The sequence below is a fragment of the Athene noctua genome, chromosome 4, assembly GCF_965140245.1.
Source record: "Athene noctua chromosome 4, bAthNoc1.hap1.1, whole genome shotgun sequence".
Classification (NCBI taxonomy): domain Eukaryota; kingdom Metazoa; phylum Chordata; class Aves; order Strigiformes; family Strigidae; genus Athene; species Athene noctua.
Genome location: NC_134040.1, coordinates 72,358,432 through 72,385,702, shown reverse-complemented (window position 1 = coordinate 72,385,702; position 27,271 = coordinate 72,358,432). Strand labels below are relative to the sequence as shown.

The following is a 27,271-nucleotide window of genomic DNA, read 5'->3' as shown; positions in this document are numbered from 1 at the left end:
ACAACTGCGCCCTCCATAGTTTTGTTGATCTTCATTTGCAAGGAATGTTTATAAAGTTCAATCAATGATGACTTAATTAAAGAGGACACTAAAGGTATTAGGGGAACAAGAGAGGAGTATGTACAGCACAGCTTCTCTGGGAGACAAAAAGCAGCTTAGTACTGCTGATGTATTTTTTCCACTCTCCAGAAGTTGCTTGAGACCAATAGCTGGACAAAAGTTCAACAAGAGGCCAACACTTTGTTGTGCCTCAGTGGAGAAACCCATATCCAGTCAATCTGATTGCATTACAAGTGGCTTTCTACAAGGTAAGATTAGTCAGTTATGGACTGTTTCCAGTAGCTGTATTGTGTTCTGGGAGGATGGGGCTTGTTATTTATGTGCTTAATACTGCATCCAGAATACACAGAAGCTAAAGTTAGCATTGCCCTGTTGAACTCTTGGATTTGGGTTGTTTGGTGCTTTTTTACTGGCAAGAAAGAAAAACATAGAGGGCTGAAAATACATACTTTAAAAATAGTATTGTGTTTTGTAGAGTCAAAGTTTATTTCATAAACAATTTAGTGGAGCTTCTCGAAAATGTTATTTGTTTCCAATGGCAAAAATTTAGAATATGTAGCAAAAATAAATTGCGCACTTGTAGTAAAAACTTTTTGAATGTTTTGTTACAATCTTAGAGACTCTGTGAATCATGCTATTCTTGAAACAAAGAAGGGCGGGGAGAGGGGTGAGAAAGGACACATTGTCTGTTTTTGCACTCTACTACTGTCCAATGATCCTTGGGAAAACTATGCCCTGATAATAACGTCATGGAACAGTTGAAGAGGTATGACTTTATTTAGTGTAAGGAAACTAATGGGCAGGTAGGATTCTTTCTGCTATTAAGGTACTTCTAAAAGTCTCATACTCTTCTGGCAACCTGAAGAACAGAATAAAGTGCTAATACAAAGGGGATGAATACTAAGTGCTTTAGACTGTCATTTTACATTTAAGCAAAGTCTATGTTATACTAACTGCTTCTTGTGATAAAAAGCCTATAGTTTTTTTAAAAAAACCACACATGCAGTACAACAGAATATAGTACATACAAGATTGATATTTTATCTCTGCCAAAACCTATGTCCTTCAGCCAGTGAAAACCAAACAGGAATCTGGAAATATCCCCCAGGTTCTAAAACTTCTTTTTACGGCCATGTCTACACTGGGGAATCTTGCCATTAAAACAGGTAACAACACCATGTGCTGTTATAGATGCTATATTTGATTTCTCTTCTTGTGAAAAATGTCCACAGAAGAAATTCTGTCAGCAGATGGGTGGATACTCCTGTGCTTCCCATACCTTCACCTAGTTTGTTGCAGAGTAGAAACACTTCACCTGGAAATTCCAAGGTGTTCAGATCTAAGGAACTGTAGTTCCTGTTCTTGTTATGATCTTATCCCATATCATCTAGGGCTTCTCCCCCAGCCTCATGGTCCTCCAAGGCTCCTCTTTGCTCTCACTCTTCTCTCAGAGGTAGATCCTGTACAGCTAACAGTGTTCCCATCTCTGTTTTAGAAAAAAACCCACACGGTTTCTATAGCATTTCAGCTACTAAAACACTATGTGTTATTTGAAAATGAAAAACTTGAAGGTAATGGGAACACACAATTGTTTCAGGATCTATCAGACGCTTGCCAACTAGTTCTGCACCCTGTGAACTGGTGCTTCTAAATTTCTGAAAAACAGTTTGGATGTATTATGATATAGATACAATATAATTAACTGTGTATGCGCAAAATTTCCAGGTAGTGAGCTTGCCTTATCTGAGGCTCTCAGCAAGGAAAACACTAAAATATGAGAGCTTCTTTGAAAGTATAAAGGAAACATGCAGCTCCCTACTGGTATATGTCAGTGTGCAAGTGGTTTACAACAGGGATGATAGTTATGCAGATGGAGATACTGAATCTTACAGAAAGGTGATTCTAAACAATGCAGAAAGCAAGAGATAACACATCCCAAGATGTTAGAACTCGACGCATAGCCTCAACATGTCATTCCCTAATGCTGCTTGTACGTACAAAGTATCTTTGGGAGTACTAGTGAATCACTAGGAGATTTCTCTGATAGTAATACTGTTTTTATGGAATATGTCTGTGGCTCCCTAATTCTGGAATATGACACTTAAAAAAAAATGGAAATGTTAAGCAGAAAGAATAAATATCAAGTGGGAAAGAAAAAGTTGAAAGCAAGCTGTTTCTTCAACAGCTAGACAGAAGAAGATATAAAAGCTTTTCATTTGGTGTGCTTGTCTGAGGAAGACTTAAAAGAATGCCTTAGAGTGCCAGGCATCCATCATATATTGTGATGCAGTTCTAGCAGAGTCAAAAATGGGTAATTATTGTAATTGTTTGCTGTAGCTGGCTCAAGTACACATAGTAAATGATCTGCAAAAGCCCATTTTAAATTAGGGCTCTGAGGCAGTGTATTATTAGACCTCTGTTAGAACATTTTAACAAAAATCTAATGCACTAACATTCAAAGCTTATGAAGAGTCATAATTAAATTTTGTATTTTAAATAAGTTGAGCATGAGCTTTCAACTTAACCTTTTACTATATCTGAAAGTTAGCGCTGTTTGTTAAGTGGCAGAGATAGCGATATGACTGTTGGCTTGGCTTGGATGGATGGTTTTGCTGCTTTGAAATATACTTCCTAGGCAGCTCAGTCTAAACACTTCCACAGATGTGGAGGTTTGGTGGTATTTTTGCAGCATTTCTGTTTGCTGCCTGAAAATGACATACTATTCTGTTGCACTTCTCATTACATCTCTGGTCTATTTTCTCCAGGAAGCATTTCTTTTGATCTTGCTCCTTTACTGTGTCAGAATTATGACCTGTACAGATTTTTCCTTTTGTTTTCCTGAAAGTGGATGTATGATGAACAATGAATTTGTTTTTGGTTAAATCTTTTGCACAATATATTTTCTGTAGGAAATAATAGTAAAAAATGTTCAGCCATTTTGCATGAAATTGCTAACAATATCCATAGTAGTGTCTGATTATGACCTACATATTCTCACCATTAACAAGAGGCAGCCTTCCCCTTGACAAGTAATCTGGTTTACTCTGCACACATACATAGATCTATTAATTTGTGACAGGCTTACACTTTGAAAAATTGTCAGATTTCCTTGGTATCCATGGAACAATTGCAGATTCTTTTCAAGCATCATCATAAGAAGATAAGCTGCTCATGTCACAGTACTTTAATTCCAACTTCTGTTGTGTAAAGAGGCACACGTTTGCACGGAAGTCTATGGGACTTGGGTGTTGAGCACAGTGTTAGTGCAATGAAATAGCACTACTTGCTTTCTTGCTGCAGCGCTGCAGCAGGGAAATGACATGCTGAGAGGAAATACAAATGATTCTAAAGACAGATCTATACAAATAACTTCTATTGATGTTAAAACGCTAGTCATTATAAGAACTGTAAGTGTGCACGCCTCTTCCTGACACTCTTGCATTAGTTTCTCAAAGAACAGAAGTCTTAAAACACATATGCAATCACACTGGGGGGGGGAAGAAAATCTTAGGATACCTATAAAAGCATGAGTTCTAGTACCTGCAAGCAAGGTTTCCAGGATCAAGAATTTTTATAGGTATAACTAGTTATAGTGTAAGGGACAAACAGAAACACTGCCATTGACAAGTAATATCAATTTTATCTAAATAAATAATTAAAAAGGGAAATAAAATATTTTAATTTAAAAATAAAATGAGGAAATAAAAAGAAGAATGGAAAAAATATTGCTAGGACGATGTGCAAGTACGAGAACTGTAATAACTCTGCTTGCGTCTCTAAAACACATCTTGACTGATGTTAATAAAAATAAAAGTGATTTTCAGTTATCACTAGGGGGCACTCCTCTCCTAAATACATTAAGAAAAAAAGCACTAAGAGTATGTTCCTATAAATAGGTTTTCCCGGTGAGGTATTAACAACATGCACATGGGTCTATTTAGTTTTCTTTGTTTCTAGAAGTATATGCTAAAAGGTAAGAACTTGTTGGTAATTAACCTTTTGTCACATTCCTTGAATTTGTGCATCTTTGACTAAATTCAATTTGAGTTTGGAAATCTTGGTTTCTATTTTAAAAAGATGATTGTGTCTTGAGGAACTGGAATGTCTAATGTATTCTTCTTGATTTGTGTCAGTTCGTGATTGTTATTATTAAATATCTTAATCCTGCTTAGATTTCAAAGATACTCTCATAAGTCTGTTATTTTCTTGATCTTGTCAGTTTGTAATCATTAACTTAACATTAGTTAATACTTCCCTATTCATTATCCATACACTTTTGAATAAATTTATAATTTAATACCCTTTGACTTAAAGGAACAAAAGTTAAAAGATTTCCAAATGTTCAGTTTATGTAAGTTAATGGTTAGCATTCTTCAGACCTTTAACTCAAGTGTGTATTTGATTCCCCACGAGTACACTGGCATTGTATATAGGACAAAACAACTTTGTTTCCAAATCTATAAAGCAATTTGTAAGGGAGTAGATCTGAATAGGATCAGAAAAATGAAAAAGAGAAAGATCTGCCATTCAAAAAAAAAAAAAAAAAAGAGTAGTGGTGCTATAAAATACGAAACAAAATTATAAATCAAACCTCATAGATTTCAGTATTTACTTTTATTTTATTTTTTGTAACCTCTTAAACCTCACTCCAAAATAGGATTAGAACAACATGCACTTTAATCAATATGTACACATACTTTTCCAGGTTGGGAAAAACAAGTTATGGAAAGGACAGTTATATTTTAAAAACCAAGTTTATTATCAAGAGAAAAGCATTAATTGCATACTCTATAACTGCTAGTCTTTTTTTATTCTCTGCGTACATGGCCTAGGATCAGGAGTAATCAGATTCAAACATAATTTCAAGATGTTAGTGATTAGTGCAGGCTTCTGGCATACATAACACGACCTGGTATATATCGATCAATTCAGTCTATTCACTTAATGTTCTATGTGGAAGATATAACTTGCTTCTGTCATTCTAACTATGCACCATTTTCAGAACAATTGCTGAGAGGAGGCATTGGGATGAAAATTTCATATGAAAATTTCAAATGCACAGGTTCTATGACTGTCTAAAAATGTCTGTGCCAAGTCTGTCAAAATATTACGTATCATGATAGCTTCCATTTTGGTCTGAGAAATAATGTATATTCAAAAATGGTGGAGCTAATTTTCATACTACTGAGATAGTTACAGGTTGATGTCAAATATCAGAAAGCTCCATGTCATTCACTCACTGCTGGTTTTCAAGCTTCTCTTGGCACATGATTCCTTCCCTCTTCCAGGAGTATTTTCTGTGAAAATGTAACTGCTTAATGTAAGTCTCTCTCACAAAGAAAGGATTTAGTCATGTGATCAGCAATATAAAACATTAAAGAGTGATGAAGAATGGGGGTGTTCCTCACCCTTGATTAAAATAAGGTCTTCTATCATGTGGCTAAAACTGTCCTATTCTGTGACTTTGAATCTCTGAGGGACCCTGTTATTAGGAACAGGTGATTCTTTCATAGAGTTCTGATAAACATGAACCTGGATGCTATGTAGTATTTTGGAAAAACTGTAACATTGATTTCTTAGAATTTGTCTGGATTTGTATTTGGGGTTTGGATTCTCAAAGATGCTGGCAATTACCAGCTCCTATGTTCTCAACTCTCCCTTTTGCTATTGAGTGTATGAATCAAAGTGGCATGTGAAAATTAAATTCCTGTATAGAGTCCAGAGCTGCACTTGTACAAATAAGTAAAAAATCCTGGAAGGACACAGCCTTCTTTCTCTCTTGTATTTCAGTGATAACATAATTTTGGTACTTGATGAGACTATGCTGGTTATAAGAGGCTTCTCTGAAACATGCAGCCTCCTTGAGATGCATGCTGGAGCTTGGAAGAAGCACTCTAGGTTGTTGATTTTAATCTGTGATATAGGAAAGTTATGTAGCTTGCACAATGTTTGAAGGTAAAAGAAGTATGAGATCCTTGGTGTTTATCTTGATGACCTGAAGAAGAGGGGGGGAAGGGGAAACGAACCCCAAAATAAACCCAAAAGTTTAATAGTGAGAGATCAGAATTACTTGCTGTTGTACGCTTACGGGTTGGTATAGTTAAGATGGGTGTGATATATGTTAATATAATAAAAGGCTAAATCATAATAATTGATTATGGTGACATATAGAAAAATCACAGTCTTGAAAATCCTAAAAAAAAATGGAAAGTACCATGTTGTGTATTAACATGCTATTATTTTACTCTAATAACTTGGGAAATTATTGAGCATCTAGTGTTTTAAGCTAATAAAATATCCAAAGAAGGACTCTTTGAAGAGCTGTTAATTGAGTCAATATAGTCTAGTATACAGCCACATGTGAAGAAAGGGAAGACGGAAGTTTCGTCAGTGGGGTCAATGCATTTATGCACTTCTGCTGAGCTGTATAGGAGTCTCTGGAGGAACTGAGGTTTACTGGTGGGGTTCCATCTGCTGAATCTAGAGTGTAGTTCAGTGGGTTACCATCAACCTGATACCTGATGCTAGCTAGCATCCTCACTTCTATTTGTAGAGGCACCACAGAATACCAAAATACACTGTAGAAAAACATGTGATCCCCATTCAAGACCAGAAAACTTCAGTAGAAATGTTAAACTTGTGACCTGACTAATCTAGACAAACCTAGCTGGATTAAAGTCTGGACAAACTACAGATTTTTAAAGGCCTATGCTCATCAGCATGTGTGGAGGGGCAAACAACAGGTTGAGCAATGTCTTCTACCCCCACTGCTTCCTGTATATGCACAATTGGGTATAGTATGGGTCTATGTTAGGAAGAAACTTTGCTAAGAGTGTGGAAAACCTGCCATCTCATAGGGATTTAGATTTGAGATTGGATTTATGGCAATTCTCCCAGAGGTATCTTGTGCTCTTTGAGCCAGATCATCCTAAAGGAAAATCATCATTATGTAGAGGGTATACAAGTTTCCAACAGATTTATAAACTGCTTTCCAGACTCCTCCCTATGTTTAAACAATTGTATTCTTTCACATTTTCTTTCACGTAAAATGTAGATGAAAAGTCAATGTCCTAAAACTTTCTGTAGAATACAGAATATAAAAATGCCTTTTTCATTTAACTTCAGCGTTTTGACTGTCCTGAATTGAAACATTAATTTAAATTTAATTTTATCTGAATATTCAGAATAGAGTCTGTCAAACTGTATCTACTGGTATCTCTAAATTACATCTTTATTGTGTAAACACTTTGTGTTCCTATTCTCTCATATGGTGTACCCAAGAAGACAGATGGTTAGAAATTTCCAGGTCTCTGACTGGGCTCTGTGGCAAAACTACATCTTGTAGAATTCATCATGGTCTCTTTTGAGGTTTAGACACACATCTGGCCCACAGAGACTGGGACTCTGAGGAACTCCATCTTTGAAATACAGCAACTAAAAATTGCAGCCAATTAATTCTGGCCAACCTGGAAACTTAGTGTTCAGTTATTTTTTTTACAAAATGAAATACTTCAATTTGGTTGAATAAAGTGATTAATTTTGCTATGTTAAAATGTCCCCTGTATAGGCAGAATTAGCATCTGACAGGAAAAAATTCCTTTGCAGAAACACATTTTAATTGTCTAACTGGATTATCTGTTAACTGGAGTACCATGGAACTGGAATTGGAGTTTCTTAAATATATTTTCTGTCTTTTTTTTTTTTCTTTTTGCTTTGGAACCTTTTTTCTGAATTTTGATATATCAGAGGTGCTGAAAATATTGGAATAGTAACAAGAACAAACATATAGCAAAATATTAATTTACTTCCTAGATGTACTGATTAAGACGAGCTGCCAATTGTGAAACACTGCTGTCAATTCAAAAGGACTCAGTGTAGAGAGATTTGAGTGGACATTGCAATAACTTATAAATTTGTACCAATCAACTCCAAATACCTTCATCAACCCCAGTAATCTGGAAGGCCAACTGTACTCTACAGCAGTGGTTTTTGTGTTGTGTTTTTGTTCCACATCAATTTTCCACTTCTGCAATAGACCACATGTGATTATTTATTAAATTAAAAATAAAGCCAAAGCAGTCAACTGGAGAAAGTGAGAGGATGAGGGAGAGAAGATAAAGATGAAAAGGAGTAAGTAAAAGAGAAACTAGGTATTTGTATTCTGAAAATCATAGAAAAGAAAATGTTTAGAAGGAAGTGATTTTTGAAAGACGGCAAATCACAGAAAGATGAAAAAGTTATCGGTGGTTTTAATAAATGAAATTTCTGTAAACAGGGCCTGTGAAGCAATGTGTCATTGAAAGGTTTTTTCCTGCAGCAAAACTTCCTATATTCATATTTCAAAATCGGATAGAAATGTGCATAGCATCTTCTCAGTTATATCCTAAAAATCCTACCTTAATTTTTGCAAGATTCATGATGATTTTAATTTACTTTTAAATTATACAGAAAGTTTGACGATTACTGCACAGGTTTATAAAAAAAGAGATTGTTTCAAAGACCTAGACTACACATCAAGGTTATTTGTAAAGAAATTATACATAATTGTGTAGCCTCCTCTTGCCTCTAAATGATTTGGTAACAAGGTAAGATATACAGCATGTGTAATAGTGCCTACAGGCCCCAAACAAATTAATGTAATGGGCACAAATGTGTACTCTTGTCAAATTACATATTTGATTAGAAATGGACTTGGCTCCAACAGAACATGTGGTTTTGAAGAAGAAAAATATGCCAGTAAAGTAAAACTGTGTAATTCTGAACTGGGTTACATAGGTATATAAACAGAGACAAGGCATAGATATGGTTTGTGATTGGACTGTAAGATTCTTCTTGCCCTGTTGTAATACAGATTCCTTCAATTCTTACACTTTGCTCTGAGATCTAACATGATAACTAAACAAAGTCATAATTTGCTTTTTAATTATGGTTCCATCAATAAATCTTCATACAGACGCTCCCCAAATCCCAGTGACTTTAATAGCAAAACTCTCTCGAATATTGTGCAGTCCTTCAGATTTACATCAAAGTAAAGAGTTATTTTAGGTGGATGATGCATGGTAGGTACAACCAAACTCTCACGAATTGCACCACTGTGGCTAGCTAATTCCATAGGTTAATTTATCAGCTTACAGTTCGTCAATAAAGTATTGCAGGTCAACCTATCATCACTGTAAGATATAGGATACTTGTGGGGGAAGGCCTTTGTCCAGTTGCTGACAGAAGAAAGGGGCAAGATGGTTCTTATGTTTGATCAGCTTAGCTTTTGCATTTGTGAAGTCTTTGGTTCCCTTAAATAGCTATGATATCTGAATTTGGAAAGATTTCCATCTTTCAGAAATATGAGATTAGGCCAAATGAGTAACTGTTAGTACTTTGTAGCTACCTATCTTTGCTCTCTGAAAACATATGCCTAGTTTCTTATATTTCTCACATAAACAATGGTTGACAATTGATAAGTAATAAGTTTTTTCATAAATGCCACTATTATGAACATTTTTAGACATTATTAGAATTCCTCAGATTTTGTGAAATCTCTGTAACAGTCTCGATAATATGTCAATGAATAAATTAGAAGTGTCATAATATGTATTATATTTAGAGCATACAGCTCAATAGACAGCAGTGTCCAATATGTAATAGCCATATACGTTGTATTGTATCCAGTGCTTTGGATATCATACATAAAACATTTTATGGAAAGCATTAATTCCTCAATAAATGGGCTTTCAAAATAGCCTAAAATATGAACTAATATAAAGAAGAATATTTCTGTATTTGATAATTTGATTGAAAATTGGTTTATTTCAGTAAAATTTGCCATTTTGATTAGTATTTTTGTAAAAGAGTAAAAAACCCTCAGTTTTGCACAAAAAAAAAAAAGTAAGCAGAGCCATGTAGAATGCTGAAACAATGAAAAATGTCTTAATGTTAAACTTTTATTTGTCATTAAATAGTTTTCTTGCTTGCCACGTGTATAGTCTAGAGCTATAGTTAACAGAGAGATTCAAGAATTTTAAGAACCCTGTCTCTTCAAAGTAAGATGTAAAAGCAGACAATGACTAGTGGTCAGGGAGAGTAAATATTAGAAAGGAGATTAATTAGCATGCCTAAAGAAATTTACTAAGATGAAGAGGCTACAATGGCACTGAAAATCCAGCTGTGCAGAACTATCAGGAAGAAAGAAAAAGTGGTAAATGAAGAACCAAAAAGGACCCCTACCTGTTTAATCAACCACAATGATTAGAATAATTCATGGATTTTTCTAACTGTATGATGAAGAGACATTTCTTAAGAGATGCTGGTGATCTCCATAGTAAGGAAAACCAGGAGAGCTTCTTTCAGAGAGAGATTGAAAAAAAAAAAAAAAATCTGCAAATATGTAGCATGTATTTCTTTCATGTTATTTTCATTTTTATTCAAAAGAATGAGGACTTAACCTGCATAGTGACTATCTGGGTTGGGATTTGTAAAAAACAGTTTCATTACATACTTGATCCTCCAGCTTTGTCAACACTAGAAGTACTTGCTCAGATAAGTTATACGAGTGGATTTGCAAAATGATTCTTATAACTTATTTCAGACCTGAAAATCCATAATGAAAAAAGATCACCCAGCAACAATATCCTTTTCAGAGCATAGTATAACCACAGTTGAGCATAACTCCAATTGTACCTCTGTATTTCTGAACAATCAATTTGGTCTAACAGGAAACTTTCAGTGGGTAAAAGTAGCAGAAGTAGTAAATTCTCTCTGCTTATTGTTATTTCTCATTTTTGCCTGAGAATGGCAAACGTGTGAAAGACCTTCTCCAGTCATATACTTTGGAAAACAGAAATTATAGGAGGTATGAATTAGAGAACTGCTGACCTTCTCCTTAAACTTCTAGGATACTTAATTATAGAAAATTGTGGAGTAAACAGTTTTTCTCCTCTTGGGACTTGAAGGAACAAAATCACACAACTGAATGAAAACATCATACAGCTTGTAATATGTATGCTCCTAATGAAAAAGTTCACTAAAGCCAAAAATACGAATTTCCAAAGTATGTCTCGAATGATAAATTAACAGAATAGAATTAGGGGAATAAAGTGGCAGTGGAGACCACTCTGTTCATAAGGGAACCTGAAGACACAAATGTGATTATCTTACTAATAATAAAGAAATTAGAGAAGCCGAAGTTCGCAAAGGGTACCTATGTCCTACCCAACTTCTGAATTGCTTCTATTGAGAAGTTATGGTGTGAGGTGGTTAAAAGAGGTCACCATCCAACACCCAAAACTCTGCTGGCTGCCCAACATTTTTTAGTACTTAAATGGAGTCAAGTCTGAAAATGCAACCTCAGCTATGGAAGCCGAGTACTTCTATATAAGGTACATATAAAATAGCTGGAGATGCCTAAACTAGGAAGGTGTTTTTTCAAGAAGATTGTGAATAACACATGAAGGTTTTAACATTACTTCAGTTAAAGGGTCCATCCATTTTACGATGTTATGACTGCTTTATTCACAGACTATCTACTGCATGTTTGTTTTCAAAGGGTGTGTCTGGGACTAGGGCACAGGAAGATGTCTGCTGCCTTCTGGAAGCTGTGATGTGTGCCAGACAAAATTCCCAAGTAGGAAAAGATTCTGACTTTTTATGGAACTACCGAGAACTGACAGATGAGAAGACTTTTCAGTTTATAATGAACAAACTGCATCTAAAAGATCCGACATGCAGACATAGAAGATTGTCTTTGGCATCAAGACACTGCATATAATTGTGTTATAAATTTTAACATACAGTTTGAATTGTTCATTGGATATGAAGAGAGTTTTGAAATTTTGAACATCAGAAAACACCAAATTTCACTGCATGGTTTCCTAGAAGTATAACCTCAACTTTGACAATGAAAACAACTGAAAATATTCAGCAAAGTGAAAAATGAAGATTTCATATCTAGACAAGGTATTTTTTGTGAATAGGCTAGGTCAAACGTGACCTGCTGGGGCTGTGTGGATGTCAAAGTTCTGCAGCTTGTATTATATGAAAGGCCAGATCCTGTGTTTAAAAGCTTTGGATGAAGAACTCAAACTCCATTAAATTCTCCTGGTTTTGAAGGCTTGAGTTCCAGGATTTATCTATATGAATTCCTGTTGCATCTGCTGTGATGGTTGAGGCTATATAGAATGGGAAAAAGATTACATGAGATGTCAGGCAGAGATGTCACACCAGTAAGATGTTCCCTCTTTCAGTTCGAAGCTTGTGAGGACTTTGCTCAGACCTGTCTTGAGATGGTCTTCTGCCCCTGATCTTGGACAAGCCCATTCATCAATGCCTTATTCTAAAGGGTATATAAACTGTTGATAAGCACAGATGGATATATGGTTACTGCTGATCACATGAGCTCCCACGCTATCTGAATCTTTGTGGTTTCTGGCTTTTTGACAGTTGTTGTGTCAGCAGAGATCCACAGATGTTGAGCAATCTAATCATATTCATGAAGAATGAGAACTATGAGCACCTTGAAGCATTTATGCCACAGGAAAAAATATTAAGGATTAAATTGCAATAATAGCAGAAGAATAGGGAAAGTCATAGAAGACCAAATATATTAAATCTTGAAGTCTGCAGCAGCTTGAAGTAGATGACGAATGTCAAGGAAGATTATGAGAGATGAATATTTCAAAGCAGTTCAAGACACAAGTACAAAAGCCAAGGGGAAGCTGAGATGCAACTAGCAAAAGACATCAAGGTTAATGAGAAATATGATGAACATAGTATGTATTAGAATAAAGAGGGTAAAAGAAAGGGAATTGGCCTGTTGCAGAAGGAGAATGTAGTAAGCAGAGAAATGGAAGAAACAATCATTTAAAACCCATGTACCAATGGCATGTAAGTGGTTAACTCAGCTATCACAGCAATGACAACAAAAAGGAAGGGCTTCAATAAGACTTTGTAACAACTCTAACAACTCCATTTTGTAATTTTTGTAAAAATGTGATTGTTTTTATCACCTTATGCACTCTGTCCCTGCATATATACAAAATGGTTTGAAAGGATCTCAGAACTGTTAGTAGTTGCTTTGGAGAAACTGTAAAGAACAAGTGGGGTACCAGATGACTAAAAAAGCAAATCAAAAGGGTCTTTTAAAAACGGGACCTTCAAAAGAGTGAGTTGGAAAAGGGTCAGAAAATGAAACTCCAGTTGTCCTACTCTCAATTTCTAGAAAATAGAATGACAGGTAATTCACTACACTATTTCTAAGTGGAAGATACCAAAAAGGTACATAGCAGTCAACATGTATTTGACAAAGCAAAAAATATCAAGCCAAAATAATTTCTGTTTATGAAGTAATCCTTCTGCTCTGTTCAACAGTGAGAAGGCATAAACAAGGTATTCTAGTCCTCTAGGCACTGATGATGAAAAAAATGGAGCTTGATCTGAAAAATTCAAATGATAATAGATAAAGTGATTGGAGGTCTCAAAACCATGGTGTAACATTAAAAGAATAGGGTAAAAATATGGTAATAATATCACAGGGAGGAAACATGGAATGGGGTTACAGTAGTTTACAATACAGAAAAGGCTGCTGAACGAAGATAGTAATTTGTTCTTTGGTTTTGGTGAATCATTATAAGCTTAAACTGCAACAAGAAATGCTTGTTTCGGGTACTGGAAACCTCTTTTGAAGTTAGACTGATAAAAATCACTGACATAGATTAGTGTGGAGTTTCCATCACTGACAGACTCCACTGCTGGTGGCTCTGTGGTCTAAAAATAGTTTTAGATTGACATCTGTCAGGAGTATATCTGCCAAGGTATATCTGGTTTTGCTTGTGGGCAATGGGATAGCTAGTTGTTCCCTTGGGATTCCCTTCAGCATAATTTTTAAAAATTATTTTAACTGCAAGCCTGTGTTATTACATTTGAATAAACTTCATGCTTTAGTGCCTTAAATGAACACATGCTTCATTTGCAGGAAGCGGGTAAAGCACTTCTGAGACACAGCATTCAGGGCATAAATTTCTTTGTATTTCCTAGTTATTTCTCAGCATGTCCTACATCATTAACCTATACATACAAACTTTTCTTTCAATATATCTCTTGGCACAGCTATTACATATTCCAACACCCTTTTATAGAACATAGATGTGTATACGAAATACATATTCACGTATACTTCTTTCATCTCTCCATCCTTTTCCTTATGCAACATCGATATTGTTTATGACAATCATGTAACCTTCTACAACTATATTTACCAGTTACACCATCTTCTTTGCTATCTCCATGTAGGGTCCATCAGCTAGTCAGAGGTAAAGTAACCTGAATAGTTAAGATTTTAAACTAGGAAGTCTTAATATTTGAAAAATCTATATTGCTGAAAACATGGAAAAGATACCATATTTTGAAATTGAGAAGACAATTTTTTCTTAATAACAGCAATGGTTTTTCACCAGATAGTGATAAAAATGTTAGTTTCTAAACTCTCAGTTTAATATTATGCACCTGTTACCATTAGTATTATTTTCTTATCACTACTGCAAGTACTCCATTCCCTGTCACATTTTACGGATGCTATTGTTAGACACATCTGTATGTAACAATACTGATATATTTTCTGAGAAATGTATGTACATTTAAAATAAAGGGAAGAATAATTCTCAAGATACATAAATTTAATCTTTGAAAAGCAGTGTAATTATTGAGGAAAAAAAGAAAATTTCTTAGTTTTGGATCCTCAAAATGCCATTTCAATCAAGTATCATTTTTTGTGTGCTTGAATAAATGGAATTATCAACTTGTGTAAAGTCCTTGATCAGAATGAGGCTCTTAAACCAATTATGCGGAGATCAGAGTGCTTAAAATTATAAGGAATACATTTAGAATTATTAAAGGCTTCAAATAGCTTGGTTCAGGCAAAATTACATATAATTGATCATTTAGTATGTGTTGTCAGTAGAAACTGCATTCATAGGTGTGGAAGATGACTTTTTAGATAAATCGCAGTGCAACTTTTGTAAAATCCAAACCATATCAGAGCTTACTGTTCTAAGGAATTTTACAAAATGCAAATCCCAGTCACTTTTATTCCTCTTTGGAGATGCACCGTAAGTGCTGAATAATATTATCTTGATGAAAGTGTGAAACACACATGAAGCAAAACCAAAAGAGATTACCTTGATTGTGAAACCACAAATTTTGGGATTGGGATGCTTTTAAAAAAGTTTAAATCAGCTATTCTTTTTTTAAACAAATAGCTTTATAGTGAAATTTGTTCTTTGCCAAAGGGCAAAGTGATTTGTAGGAAATTAACATTAAGACTGACAAATACAAACTGGATTGTCAGAGAATGATTGTAGAAAGGACTGACTCTATAACCCACCCTGAGAATAACATGACTGTTTTATTGATTCTTACTTAGCCTCTGTGCAGTATCTCTATCCCTTTGCTTTGAATTTTATGATTCATTTATTACAGAATATAATATTCTGGATAGGTAGCATTTTCTGAGCCAGGCACATAAATCCTAATCTGGCAATCATCCTCTGTACCTGTCAGACTGGTGACAAGATTCTCATTGATTTTAGTGATACAGGTTTAAGAATAAAATGGCATGTATTATGTAGTGTAAGATGCAGGTTAGTGGATTTAATTCATACTTCACTGTCTGTAGTTACAGTTTGTAACCAAACTCAAAACTTTCTAAGATCAGTCGCAATCTCACACTCATCTTTTTGCATGAAGTGGCATTTTTCTGTTTATCAGATCTGAGAATCTCTTGATGGATTTGGCCCTAGTCTAAAATTTGAAAGTAACTCTCAATTTTTACCATGGAAAATACTTTTAGATACTACACTAGGAGTGTTGTGTTCTCTTAACATACTTTGCAACCTTGTGGTGGGTTAGCCTTGGCTTCCACCCAGCTGCTTGCAGCCCCCTCACCAGTAGATCAGGGGGAGAAAATAGAAGGAACAGGAATGAGAAAGCTCATGCATTAAGATAAAAGCAGGGATATTGCTTACCAATCACTGTTGCAGACAAAACAGACCTGACTTTGAGAAGATTAATTTATTGCCAATTAAAATAAAAATGTAATTGTTGATTTGGGTAGTGGGAAACGAGACACATGTTAGAACAACACCTTTCCAGACTTAACTTCACTCCAGCCTCCTCTCCCTGACCAGCACAGGGGGACTTGAGTCAGTATGTAACCGTTTCTCTTCTCCTTCCTTCTCACACTTTTCCTCTGCCCTGGCATGGCTTCTCCATGGGCTGCAGTCCTTCAGGAGAACGTGCTCTGGTGGGGGCTCACCACAGTTACACCCATTTGCTCCAGCATGGGTTTTCCGGGGGGCTGCAGTGCTCTGCCATGAAGCACCTCCTCCTCTCTCTGACCTTGGTGGTCCCCCTTGTTTCTTACTCTTTTTGTTCCCATTTCCTCCTGCCACACAGCATTTTCTGCCCTGCCTTAGCTAAGCTTTCACAGGCACCAGCCGCTTTGCTGCTGGGCTCAGGTGTGGCCCGCAGTGCCTCCGCTGTGGAGCTGGCAGGAACCAGCTGTCCCCAACGTGGGGCAGCCCCACACCTCTCCCCACAGAGGCCACCCTGCAGTCCCGGTCCCGCTCCCCCTACCAAAACCTTGTGACACGCAGCCAGTGAAACCTAAAAAGCAGAGTGTTACTCGAGTCGAGGGAATAAAACTAACATCACAAAATTAGACGAATTAGGTCAACATGATGGCAGACAGAATTCAAAATTAAATATGGAGTCAGCTATGCTGGAAAGGTAATTGAACTATTTATACACCTTGCTCATCTCTAAATTAAATTTAACTAATTCGGGAGAGACACCGGATGTCTCCGAAGGCTTTGAGTTAACATACAGCTGCAGTTGAAAAGACGGAAAGCCAGAAAGAGGGGGAAGAGTGTGCATGATTCTTACAACAGGGAGTACACGGGCGGCATTACAAAGGCAGCATGTACCTAAATCAGCATTCAGAGGCGACGTGACAGCTTGTGTGTCTCCTTTCTCCTAAGGCACTGGAAGTTTCGTCTTGACATGACGGGGAGCTTTTAAAGCTCGTACCCGCCTGACGAGAGGTACGAGGCGCCAGCGCAGCTGTAGCAGAGTCCCAGCGGCTTTCGCCCCCACCTGGAGGTGCCGGCGGCGAATGAGGGGCGCGACGAAGGTGGCCCGTGTCACCGGTCCCGGAGCCCTTCCCGGTGGAGGCAGGGGGGCGGAGGCCGGGCCCCGGCACGGCCCTGCGGTGCTCACCTGCGGGCAGGGGCTCCCCCCGCCGCCTCCCGGGACCGTGAGCCCCGACGCGGCGTGGCCGGCGGCCGCGCGCGGAGCGGCACGGGGGCGGGGCGGGGCGGGGCGAGGGGCGGGCGGAGCGCGCGGGCGGCGCGGGGCGCGGGGCGGCCGGCTGCAGACGGCGGCGCGTGCGGGGAGGGAGCGGGCCGCCTTTCCGGCCGCGGCCAGGAGCGCGGTTGCGGGGCTTGCGGCAAGGTGACGGGCTGGGCGGCCTCCCCCCCCCTTTCCCACCCCCCTCCGCACCCCCTGCCCCTCCCGGGTGGGCTGAGGGGGCCCGCCGCGGGCGAGTGTCCCGCTCCGCCGCCGCAGCCCCCGGCTGGGGTTCGGCTCTGGCGTGGGTAACCCCCCTGCTCGTGTCTCCTCTCGCCCAGATGCTGAGGGTGGCAGCCTTCGTGTGCGTGTGTGCAGCAGCCTGGTGCAGCCCGGCGGCAGCGGCGGCGGCCGGGGGCAGACCGGACAGCGGCAATTTTCTGGACGATAAACAATGGCTCACGACCATCTCCCAGTACGACAAGGAGGTCGGGCAGTGGAACAAATTCCGAGACGTAAGTTCAACCCTTCCACCCTGCAAACCGGCAGCCGCGCCCGGCCCGCTCCCCCCGCAGCCCCGCGGCTGGCGGACTGGCTCCCGTCGCCGAGAGCATCCCGTGGGCGGCCAGGGCTGGGGTGCAGCCTCGACTACCCCCGGAATTTAGATTTTTATTTCGATTCCCGGCGGCACCTCAGAGGCAGGAGGGAGGTCCCACCGGGTAGTTCCCGGTGCGCTGCCGCCGCTGAGCGGCGAGGACCGCCCGGTGTGCCCCGAGCCATGCTGGGCGCCCGGCCCGCACCTCGGGAGCTGCTTTCCGCCCCGCAGGTCGCTAGCCGTTAACAGGCGGCGGCGAAGCGGGGAGGGGGCGTCTGTGAGTGTGTGTGTGTGTGTGTGTGTGTTGCGTTTGTCCTTCCTCCTCCCCGTTTCCCGCCCCGCGGCGGTGGGGGCGCGCAGTGCCGCCGTTGGCCCCGCTCCCGACCGAAGCGGGGCCGAAGCCGGCCCCGGGAGGGGGGGGCGGGCAGGGGTCTCGCCGCCTCGCCGCTCTGCGAGTGCCGCCTGGAAGCGTGTGCCGGGAGGGCCCCCCCCGTTCTCACCTTGGCGCTGTCGGGAGTGCCGGGAGGGCGGACTGGGCGAGAGGGGGCTGCGCGCAAACCCCGCGTTGGAGCGCGGCTCGTGGCAGGGAAGTCCGCTAAATAAATAAGGCGGTAAGTTGTATAAAGGTGCGTTCAGAGTGCCAGGCACGGAGTACGGGAACACCAGACCCAGTCTGACCCCAATATCGTCGCTTACGAAACCTGCTGCTGTAAGGTGGCTCCCGTCCTCCAGAGTGCTTCGCTTTTGTGCTTAGTTGGTTCTCTGTTGCAAGTTGAATAAAAGCCAGTTTTCAAAAGTCCTTCACATCTCTTCAAATGAAAAACCTTTTCATTGATCTTCCAATGTCTTGCATTCTTTGGTGTCGCTTTTAAAAATCTGAATCCCAAGCATACGAAATAGTTTTCTGCGTTCTGTGTTGCTTACTGGATTTCTTTGATTTGGTGTATAGCATTGATTTGGTCTGCAACTTCAGAGTCAACAGGTTTCTTGTGCTACAACTTGCCGGTGGCTGTGGTTTGCTGTAGCAAACTGAGGTAAATGTCTCCTAGAAGTCTCTTCTGTGTTTCTGAGAGCTGTAGCATACTTGTGATGCATATGTTTTCTAGCTTTATGTATATGTTGCATGTGGGATGCAAACTTGGCTATTTATGTCTAGTAACTAGAAAAGAAGAGCTAGTAACTAGAAAAGAAGAGCTAGTAACTAGAAAAGAAGAGCTAGTAACTAGAAAAGAAGAGCTAGTAACTAGAAAAGAAGAGCTAGTAACTAGAAAAGAAGAGCTAGTTAGTGTTGTGGGAGAACTTCTTTCCCCAATAGTTTATATTAAACAGCATAATTTTAGCATTTGAAGACAGTTGAATTAGTGTTCATATATTTTTGTTTGTTTTGAGTATCTTAAAACTTACATTCATGTGAAGAAAACCTCTTCAGTGTACTGTACTTTGGGACCTGTGTTTTTGGAAAAAAAAAAAAGCAGTGCTATATAAATGTTTTAGGATGGAAGACTGCTGCTAGAAAACTTCAAAGTAAGTACATCGGTTATGTTTTATAGTTGGGCAAAGTCATTTATGTAAGGACTGCCCTCCAAGGCTGAAGAAGCTAAGTGCTCTCTAATGCCTGTCTCCTGGGTGCCCACTGACATATACTGTAATACTGGATATTAGCCAGATAATTTATTCTGTGACAAGTAGGTGTCCCCAAGGGTTTTAAGAGTGACTGCTTTGAGGAAGTACTGCATACTGATTCTTCTGAGGCAATTTAAAAATATGCTGGCTTATTTATTGTACACTGTTTATGTTTTATAAGGCTGGTACTTCAGTGAGGATTTTGCTGCTTTTTTTTTTTTTCTTTGGTGCAGAATGCTTCTATGCTACTGATTGGTACTTGATCTGGAATATTTATGGATGGTCCTAAAACTTCACAAGGCTCTCCTTTTAAAGCATGGATGATTTTCAGTAACTCATAAGATATGATTATAAAAAATTAGGAGTTAATCTACCTACACAAGAATGTATTAGAAAAATATCTTACTTTTAAGAAGCACCAATCAATTATCATCCTTAAATATAACATGGTGGAGAAGTTTTATTAACATCCTAGTTTTGTATAATTGGTAAATTTTCTTGTATGACTGTAATTTGTTGGGTTTGAAATTGTGATTAGCAATTTAATTAGTGATTCAGATGTTGCCTCCTGTTAAGGAACAGCACAACTGCATTTTAAACATATGCAGGGGTAACTGTCAGAGTTAAAATCAAAATAAAGGTATGCAAGGCCTGTGTTTTAATTTAATTCTCTGGTCAGAGAGTAGCCTATTTTTTGTGAGCTTTAAATACACTACAGATTAAGGGTGAGATGGAATTCTGGTGTGAAAATAAGTATTTAAAGGCTTAACTTAAGTCTTAACTGACAGCACTGATTAATGTGGAAGATAAAACCCCTGACTTCTGGCTCATTGGCTCAGTTTCTTAGAGTTTTAGATCACAGCCAGAAAGAACGCAGTCATTCAGAAAGGGAACTCTTAAAAACCCTGATAAACCAGATATGATCTTTTGTTTACACCACCACCCCCCCAACCCAAACCCCCAAACCCCAAGCCCTAGCTCTCTTAACATCCTCTAAACTGTCAGATTTGTCAGTAAAGATTATTATTGTTAACATGATAATATTAGCTAGGATCTTTTCAGTACTTTGTACAGGCAAAACGGTTAACAGGCTCTTCAATTCTCTGAAAAGATCCTGATCATTCTGACAGATCTGTTGAAAATAATGAAATAGGTCCAGGCAAGAACTGTGACTAAATGTGGAGAAGTGGGAAGCTAGGGGCATGTTAGAGACTATCTTCTTACATCTTTTTCTTGTGTGAAAATTGAGAATGGGCTCTTTCTTAAATAGGGGACTTCACATTTTAAAGATGGGGGAGGGAAGTGTATTCTAAATATGTCAAATATCAACTCCTTTAACTTGCATGTGAGAGTCAAACACTTTGGGTTATATACAATGATATGTGTACTTTTAGCCTGTATAGTAGCTGGGAAGGGTTTTTAACCCAGCCTTAGTGCTGCTGCAGTCTAGTTGCTCAGTAGCTGCAGCTCCTATGCCTGTCACTGAAATAAGGCTCAGGGTTGATGTGTTTATTAAGGTTTTTCAAGCTACCTGGTTAGGTTGCTTCAGCAGCCAATGGTGTCATAATGCTGGGATGTCCTAGCCCATGTGTACATATTCTTTATTTATTCATGCTTGGGAATTGATGTTCTTTAGTAGATGCTAAGTTAAGAGAATCTTCGTTGTTCATATTTTGTTTTATTTATAGTGCTTTGTGCTAATGCTCTTGTTTATGATGGCTGCACCAGGCATTTGATAAAATGTATCTGTAAACTGCAGTTTTTCCGAGATGAAGATTATTCATTTTAAAAAATGTAATCGGTTAATGGCATTACATTTATACTCTCCTACTTAGAACATCCTAAATCCTATGTATCAAACCTTTATTACTCATAATGCTGTAAATCTGTGGAGGAAAACAAATATAGGAGTAATTCTTTATTCTCTTTATGACTTGATATCAAATAATGGTGTTATTTTTAATGCTAGAACAAAACATGATGGCTTTGTCATTTATAATCACTGTGTCTTTTTATGTGTCTCTGCAGCCTGTTGGACAAAATTTCATACAACTGTAATTATCTGTTGTATTGCTATCTGAAAGCCTTTCAGAAACTTTAACTTTTATTTTTGTAAAATTCCATGAAGAAACATTCTTTTGAGTAACTCATTTTAGTCGCTGCTGTTTGCAAATAGTGCCCTCTTCATTTGTGTACGTTAAAAGGACTGTATAATAAGTGTATTCTATATGGTAAATTTTACTTGATGCTTCAGGAGAGTTATTTATGATTTAACTTGCTTAGTGATTTTTACTTTTTCAGACATCATAATTTAAGTAATTCCTGTGTTTGCAAATTTAAGATGCATCAGGAACTTTGTCATAAAATATACTTTTAGTATATAAATAAACTGTGCACAACTCAACTATGGTGTAGCATTGTAGAGAAATAGTAAGATCAGTTATCAGTTGTATCATCCCACAGTGTTACCTATCACCCTACCATATTAATACAGGTATCAGAATTAAAGAAGGTAGAACAAAGTTCAAGTATCAGACTTTAAAAGCTATCAGCTATGAAGGGAAATTTTGCACTGGTAATACTACCTGTTACTCTGCTTCACTGTGAAGGTTCTTACATTGACTGTCAAATAATACTGCGTTCTAAAATGTTTGGTAAGTTTGGGCAGCTCACGTTGCTCTCCCAAATGAGTCTTTTGAAGATATTTAAAGAATTCATGTTTTCAACATTAGAGAAATCTAAACATCTGTGTTTTGGAAAGGAGATGAATCAAATACTAGGTCTCCATATCAGTTCAGTAATTGCCAGCATTCATTATTCTTTTGTCTGTTTGGAGGTTTAAGGCTTCTCAGAAACACCCACCGCATCCCAGCTAAGCTCCCCACCAACTGTGTACCTGGTGTTTCTTTACTGTTGTGAGCAGAACATCTCTGTCCAACATCCACACAACTGCATCTCTGTGCAATTAAGAAAGCCAAAGGTTGTTTTAAAAAGGATTCATCACAAGTTTTTTTGCACTTTGTGTGATGAATGTGTAAATGTTTTGAAGGTTTTCATGTTCCCAGAGTGGAGTACTGATGTCCTTATTTGAAGAGGAGGAGGACTTCTGCTTAACAAGTTTTTTGCATTAGACTAAAATCCCTCCTAGTTTTAGTTTATGGAGCAACGTGAATGTACTTTAATGAAGTCAGGATTGGCTAGTCAGTGCGTATCAGTCTTTCTGTGCTAATGGTAACTCATTAGCTGAGAAAATAGCTCCAGTAGGCTTATTTGTCCTGTACTTTTTATGATTCAGCCTAAATAAAGCATACCTCTTTCCTTATTGGTGGGTAGGGCAGCTCTTCTAGTAATACATATGTTTTGCTAAAAATTTACGATTATGACATCAGGAAAAAATGGAATAACTGAACAGGAAAGGTGAATTTCATTATGTTGTTCTCGGCCTAAGTTAAAGCAAGAACTCGCTAATAAGTTAAAGTTACTTTTTCAGTTAGGGCACTGAATCTGTTTTCCATGTGCCAGTTTGTTACTTGAAACTTGTTACTAGCTATTATGAAGTGGTATCGGTCTTACTCTTTTTTTCGTGACTTATTTTGTATGATCTTAAACTCCATGATTAAACTGCAACAGAGGACGTTCAGATCAGACATTAGGAAAAAAATTTTCATAGAAAGAGTGCTCAGACAGTGGAATAGGCTGCCCAGGGAGGTGGTGGAATCACCATCCCTGGATGTGTTTAAGAGTCATTTAGATGAGATGTTGGGGGGATATGGTGTAGGGGAGAAGTTTGTAGAGTTGGGGTGATGGTTGGACTCCATGATGTCAAGGGTTTTTTCCAACCTGAGTGATTTTGTGATTCTGTGTGATCTCAGTTTTATTAATATGGTGGAGGAAAAATTTTGAAACCTAGGAGATCCAATAGAATGTGTATTTTGTACCTACACCTATAATTGTTACCTTTGAAATGAAACTAAGACTTAACTGTTTTTTTAAACTGTGAAATATTGGGAAAAGTTACGAATTTGCATTAATTCTTATTAATTAAGGAAATTTAAGAAGCTGTTTAGTTATTCAGCACTTCTAAATTATAATTTATCAAATTATAATAGGAAGGAGTAATAGATATCTTAAATATTTATTCTGTATTGTAGAAAAAGGCTTCTGATTTTTATATGTGCTTTTAGTTTGTTCTCAAGTATGGATTCCTTTTTCCTTTAATCTGATTATTTTTCCTCTGGTCTGTTTTTGTTGCTTGTTTCTAGTGACAAGTATTTTTTTCTGCAAAGGCAGAGTCTACTAATCTCAAACTATTGTTAACATTGAACTCTTAACTGTCTCTTGGAAGGCATTAGTTTGGAAGCTCTTTATATAGCTAATGTTCAGGAGTTAAGTAAACTGTAATGTGCTTTTCCTTAGATTGCCCTTGTAATCTAAAGTAAAGCTGATAACATTGTTGCATCTTATCTTTATCTCCTTTCTCTGAAGAATAATCTTTATTTTATTTGCTGTAGGTTGTTCAGTGGATATGGATACCCAGTCTTCTCTTGTCTTACCATTAAATCTTATTGGGATTGACTCTAGCCATCTGTGCTTATTATAGTGTAGTATAAATAGCTTTGTAATACACCAATAGATGGTAAGAGTAACAGAAACTGCATAGGCTGTCTTGGTTTCACAATCAGAAAGGAAAGATGTCTGGAGCAAGAGGTATATTATAAAGAGAAGCTGAATGTAGAACCAATAGAATATGAGTGGAATTAGAATATCAGTATTTTTAGACTAACACCATCAGTTTTTTTTTTTTCCATCTCCTCCATCTCGATTACTTCATAATCATTGAAGCATTTGAAGTAATTAGCTGCGGAAGGGAGATGTAATAGCTTGGCTTAATGTGTTTGCAAGTCTTGGCCATTTTAAAGCATATCTCTTTCCTCTAAGTAGGCACTTAAGTGTAAATAGTTGTGTGTCATGTCCGTGTTGTCCCATCCTGTTCGTGTCCTGTTCCCTCCCCCATCCCCCTCTTTTCAAGACATATGCTGAACGAAATAAGGAAAACTTTGACCATTTGGTTATTTTTTCAGGACCTAGCTTTAGAGCAACTCTTGAGTTTTCAAGCATAACAAAACTTACTCTAACCAAGGAATTTCCTATCAGTACATGAAAAGTACTTGTTTTTACAATACCTTAAGTTTTGCTTTGAGGACTTTTTTCTAATGCAGACCTTTAAAAGTTGTAACATTGATTTTGCAGTGGTGTTTTTCCTATTGTGTATTTGTCTTATCTGACATATTTGAATATATTAGTAACCACAGATGAACAGCTGCTTTTTCTACATCTGATGTTAAGTCTCACTTTGAATATGCTCAATGCTAAAAATATGCCTTGTTTGTATTGAAAACAAATATTGAGACAATGGTAGTAAAAGCTAACATAGGACATCATATTAAAAGTTCTTGTAATTTTCATATTTCTTGAAATTTAATTTCTGAAAGGGGGAAGTTTGTAGCTAGTAATGTAGTGTTTGAAGTTTCACTGGGCATTGTTACTTAATGTGAATGATCTTTAGTTATTTGTCAGATTCTTTTTTTAAAATTATTTTTCACTTTTGATTTCCCCTGTCACCTCATTTCACACTAGTGAAAATTACTGTAGGAATTAATGATTTACCTAAGAAATGTGGTGCAGTGCTTGGACAGGACACAAGGAGAGCTGGTATGAAACTCTAGTTTATGACAATGCTTTCACATTACAATGAGGATGTGACTTCATTGCTCTGTTTTAATCTTCACAAGTGACTGCTTTAAGAGAACGCAGTAAGAAAATGGGTTTAAAAGATGTGAATCGTCCAAACTTTCTGGTATTTTTCCACTTCCAGAGATGATTATTTTAATAATTGGGGAGGAGTGACTGGAAAGCTGCCAGAAAGAGAAGGACCTGAGTGTGTTGACTGACAGCCGGCTGAACAGGAGCCAGCAGTGTGCCCAGGGGGCCAAGAAGGCCAATGGCATCCTGGCTTGTGTCAGCAATAGCGTGGCCAGCAGGGACAGGGAAGGGATCTGAGCCCTGTACTCGGCACTGGTGAGGCCGCCCCTCGATTCCTGTGTTCAGTTTTAGGCCCCTCACTACAAAAAGGACATTGAATGACTCGAGCGTGTCCAGAGAAGGGCAACGGAGCTGGTGCAGGGTCTGGAGCACAGGTCGTACGAGGAGCGGCTGAGGGAACTGGGGGTGTTTAGTCTGGAGAAGAGGAGGCTGAGGGGAGACCTCATCGCCCTCTGCAGCTCCCTGAAAGGAGGTTGCGGAGAGCTGGGGATGAGTCTCCTTAACCAAGTAACAAGCGCTAGGACAAGGGGAATGGCCTCAAGTTGGACCAGGAAAGGTTTAGACTGGATATTAGGAAGTATTTCTTTACAGAAGGGGTTGTTAGGCGTTGGAATGGGCTGCCCAGGAAGGTGGTGGAGTCCCCATCCCTGGAGGTGTTTGAGTTGCGTTGACATAGTGCTGAGGGATATGGTGTAGTTGGGAACTGTCAGTGTGAGGTTGATGGTTGGACTGGATGATCTTCAAGGTCTTTTCCAACCTAGATGATTCTGTGATTCTGTGGTAAGCTGTTACTAAAGACTGTCCAATGCTTGACATTTTTCTGCAGGAAATTCTTATGAACTAGTTTTTTATTTTCTCAAGTGCTGTGTAATTGTTGGCTCAAAGGAGACTGTCAGTTTGCAGCTTGTTCAGCATCTCTCTAAAAAAAGTCTGCAAGTCATCAAATAATTCTGTGCAGTGCACTTAATACTGAGGCCTGCATACAGCTGAAAACAAACTCATTTGACATTTTTGAGCTTGCATCAACGTTGAAATTCATTCCAGTTGTCAAATCTGTGTAACATAACAATGAGAAGTATGGAACTTGGTTCTTGGTATATGCTTCTGAGTATGAAAAATGACCAGTGTTTTAACACCTATTTATTAAAATAGAGGGAAGTTATTAATATGAAGACTGGGGGGGGTGTGTGTGTGTGTATATGTATGTGTGTATATATATATATATATATACACAATGATGCATGTATCTTTAAGGATTTGATGGTGCTTGTGTTGGTGACTGAAACATCATTTCAGCAGAAGACCTAAACAATGATTCTTACAGGCAGAATCAATTGGCTGATACATAAAGCAGTAATGCCAGGAATCCGTTGTATAAAGTGCCCTTCCAGCCTTTTGCAGAAGACTAAGTTAACTGGTTTGGTCGGATTTAGGGAGCCCACGTGAAACTGAGAACTCTTTGGATTCATAAAATTCAGAGCCAAAATAGACCATTGGATTTGATAATATGCTTGCCTGTGCATAGTGGTTCATTAACTTTTATGCTGACAGATTGTATCAAACCTAAAAATTCTGGGAAAAAGCGTTTCAGGAGGCTGCATTGTGTGCCACTGGCACAGATTAAGATAAAGACTTGATCTCTAAGGCCTGCAGTGTGAGGGAATTAATTAGCTGCAATATTCCCACGTGATTCTGGCGGCAAATTTACGCTGTTTTTCAGAAGAATAAGGAAGAATACCATTTAAATTCATATTAATCTGATCTGGAAGTGTTTCCTTCGTTGGCCAAATGTGACTAGGACTGGTGCTTGACTAATCTTTCTTATACTAATTTGCTGTT

At 38.4% G+C, this 27,271-nt stretch overlaps 1 protein-coding gene across 2 annotated transcripts in view; it reads left to right on the top strand.

Annotated features, from left to right (window-relative positions):
• Window positions 1-17,446: 17,446 nt before the first annotated feature.
• SPOCK3 (SPARC (osteonectin), cwcv and kazal like domains proteoglycan 3) overlaps window positions 17,447-27,271 on the top strand; it is a 213,659-nt gene continuing 203,834 nt past the window's right edge. For both annotated transcript variants that reach the window (XM_074905726.1, XM_074905727.1), the window contains exons 1-2: window positions 17,447-17,556; window positions 17,733-17,906. In XM_074905726.1, the coding sequence (XP_074761827.1) occupies window positions 17,733-17,906 (174 nt within the window). In that variant the 5' untranslated portion in view covers window positions 17,447-17,556. The remainder of the gene's footprint in view (window positions 17,557-17,732; window positions 17,907-27,271) is intronic.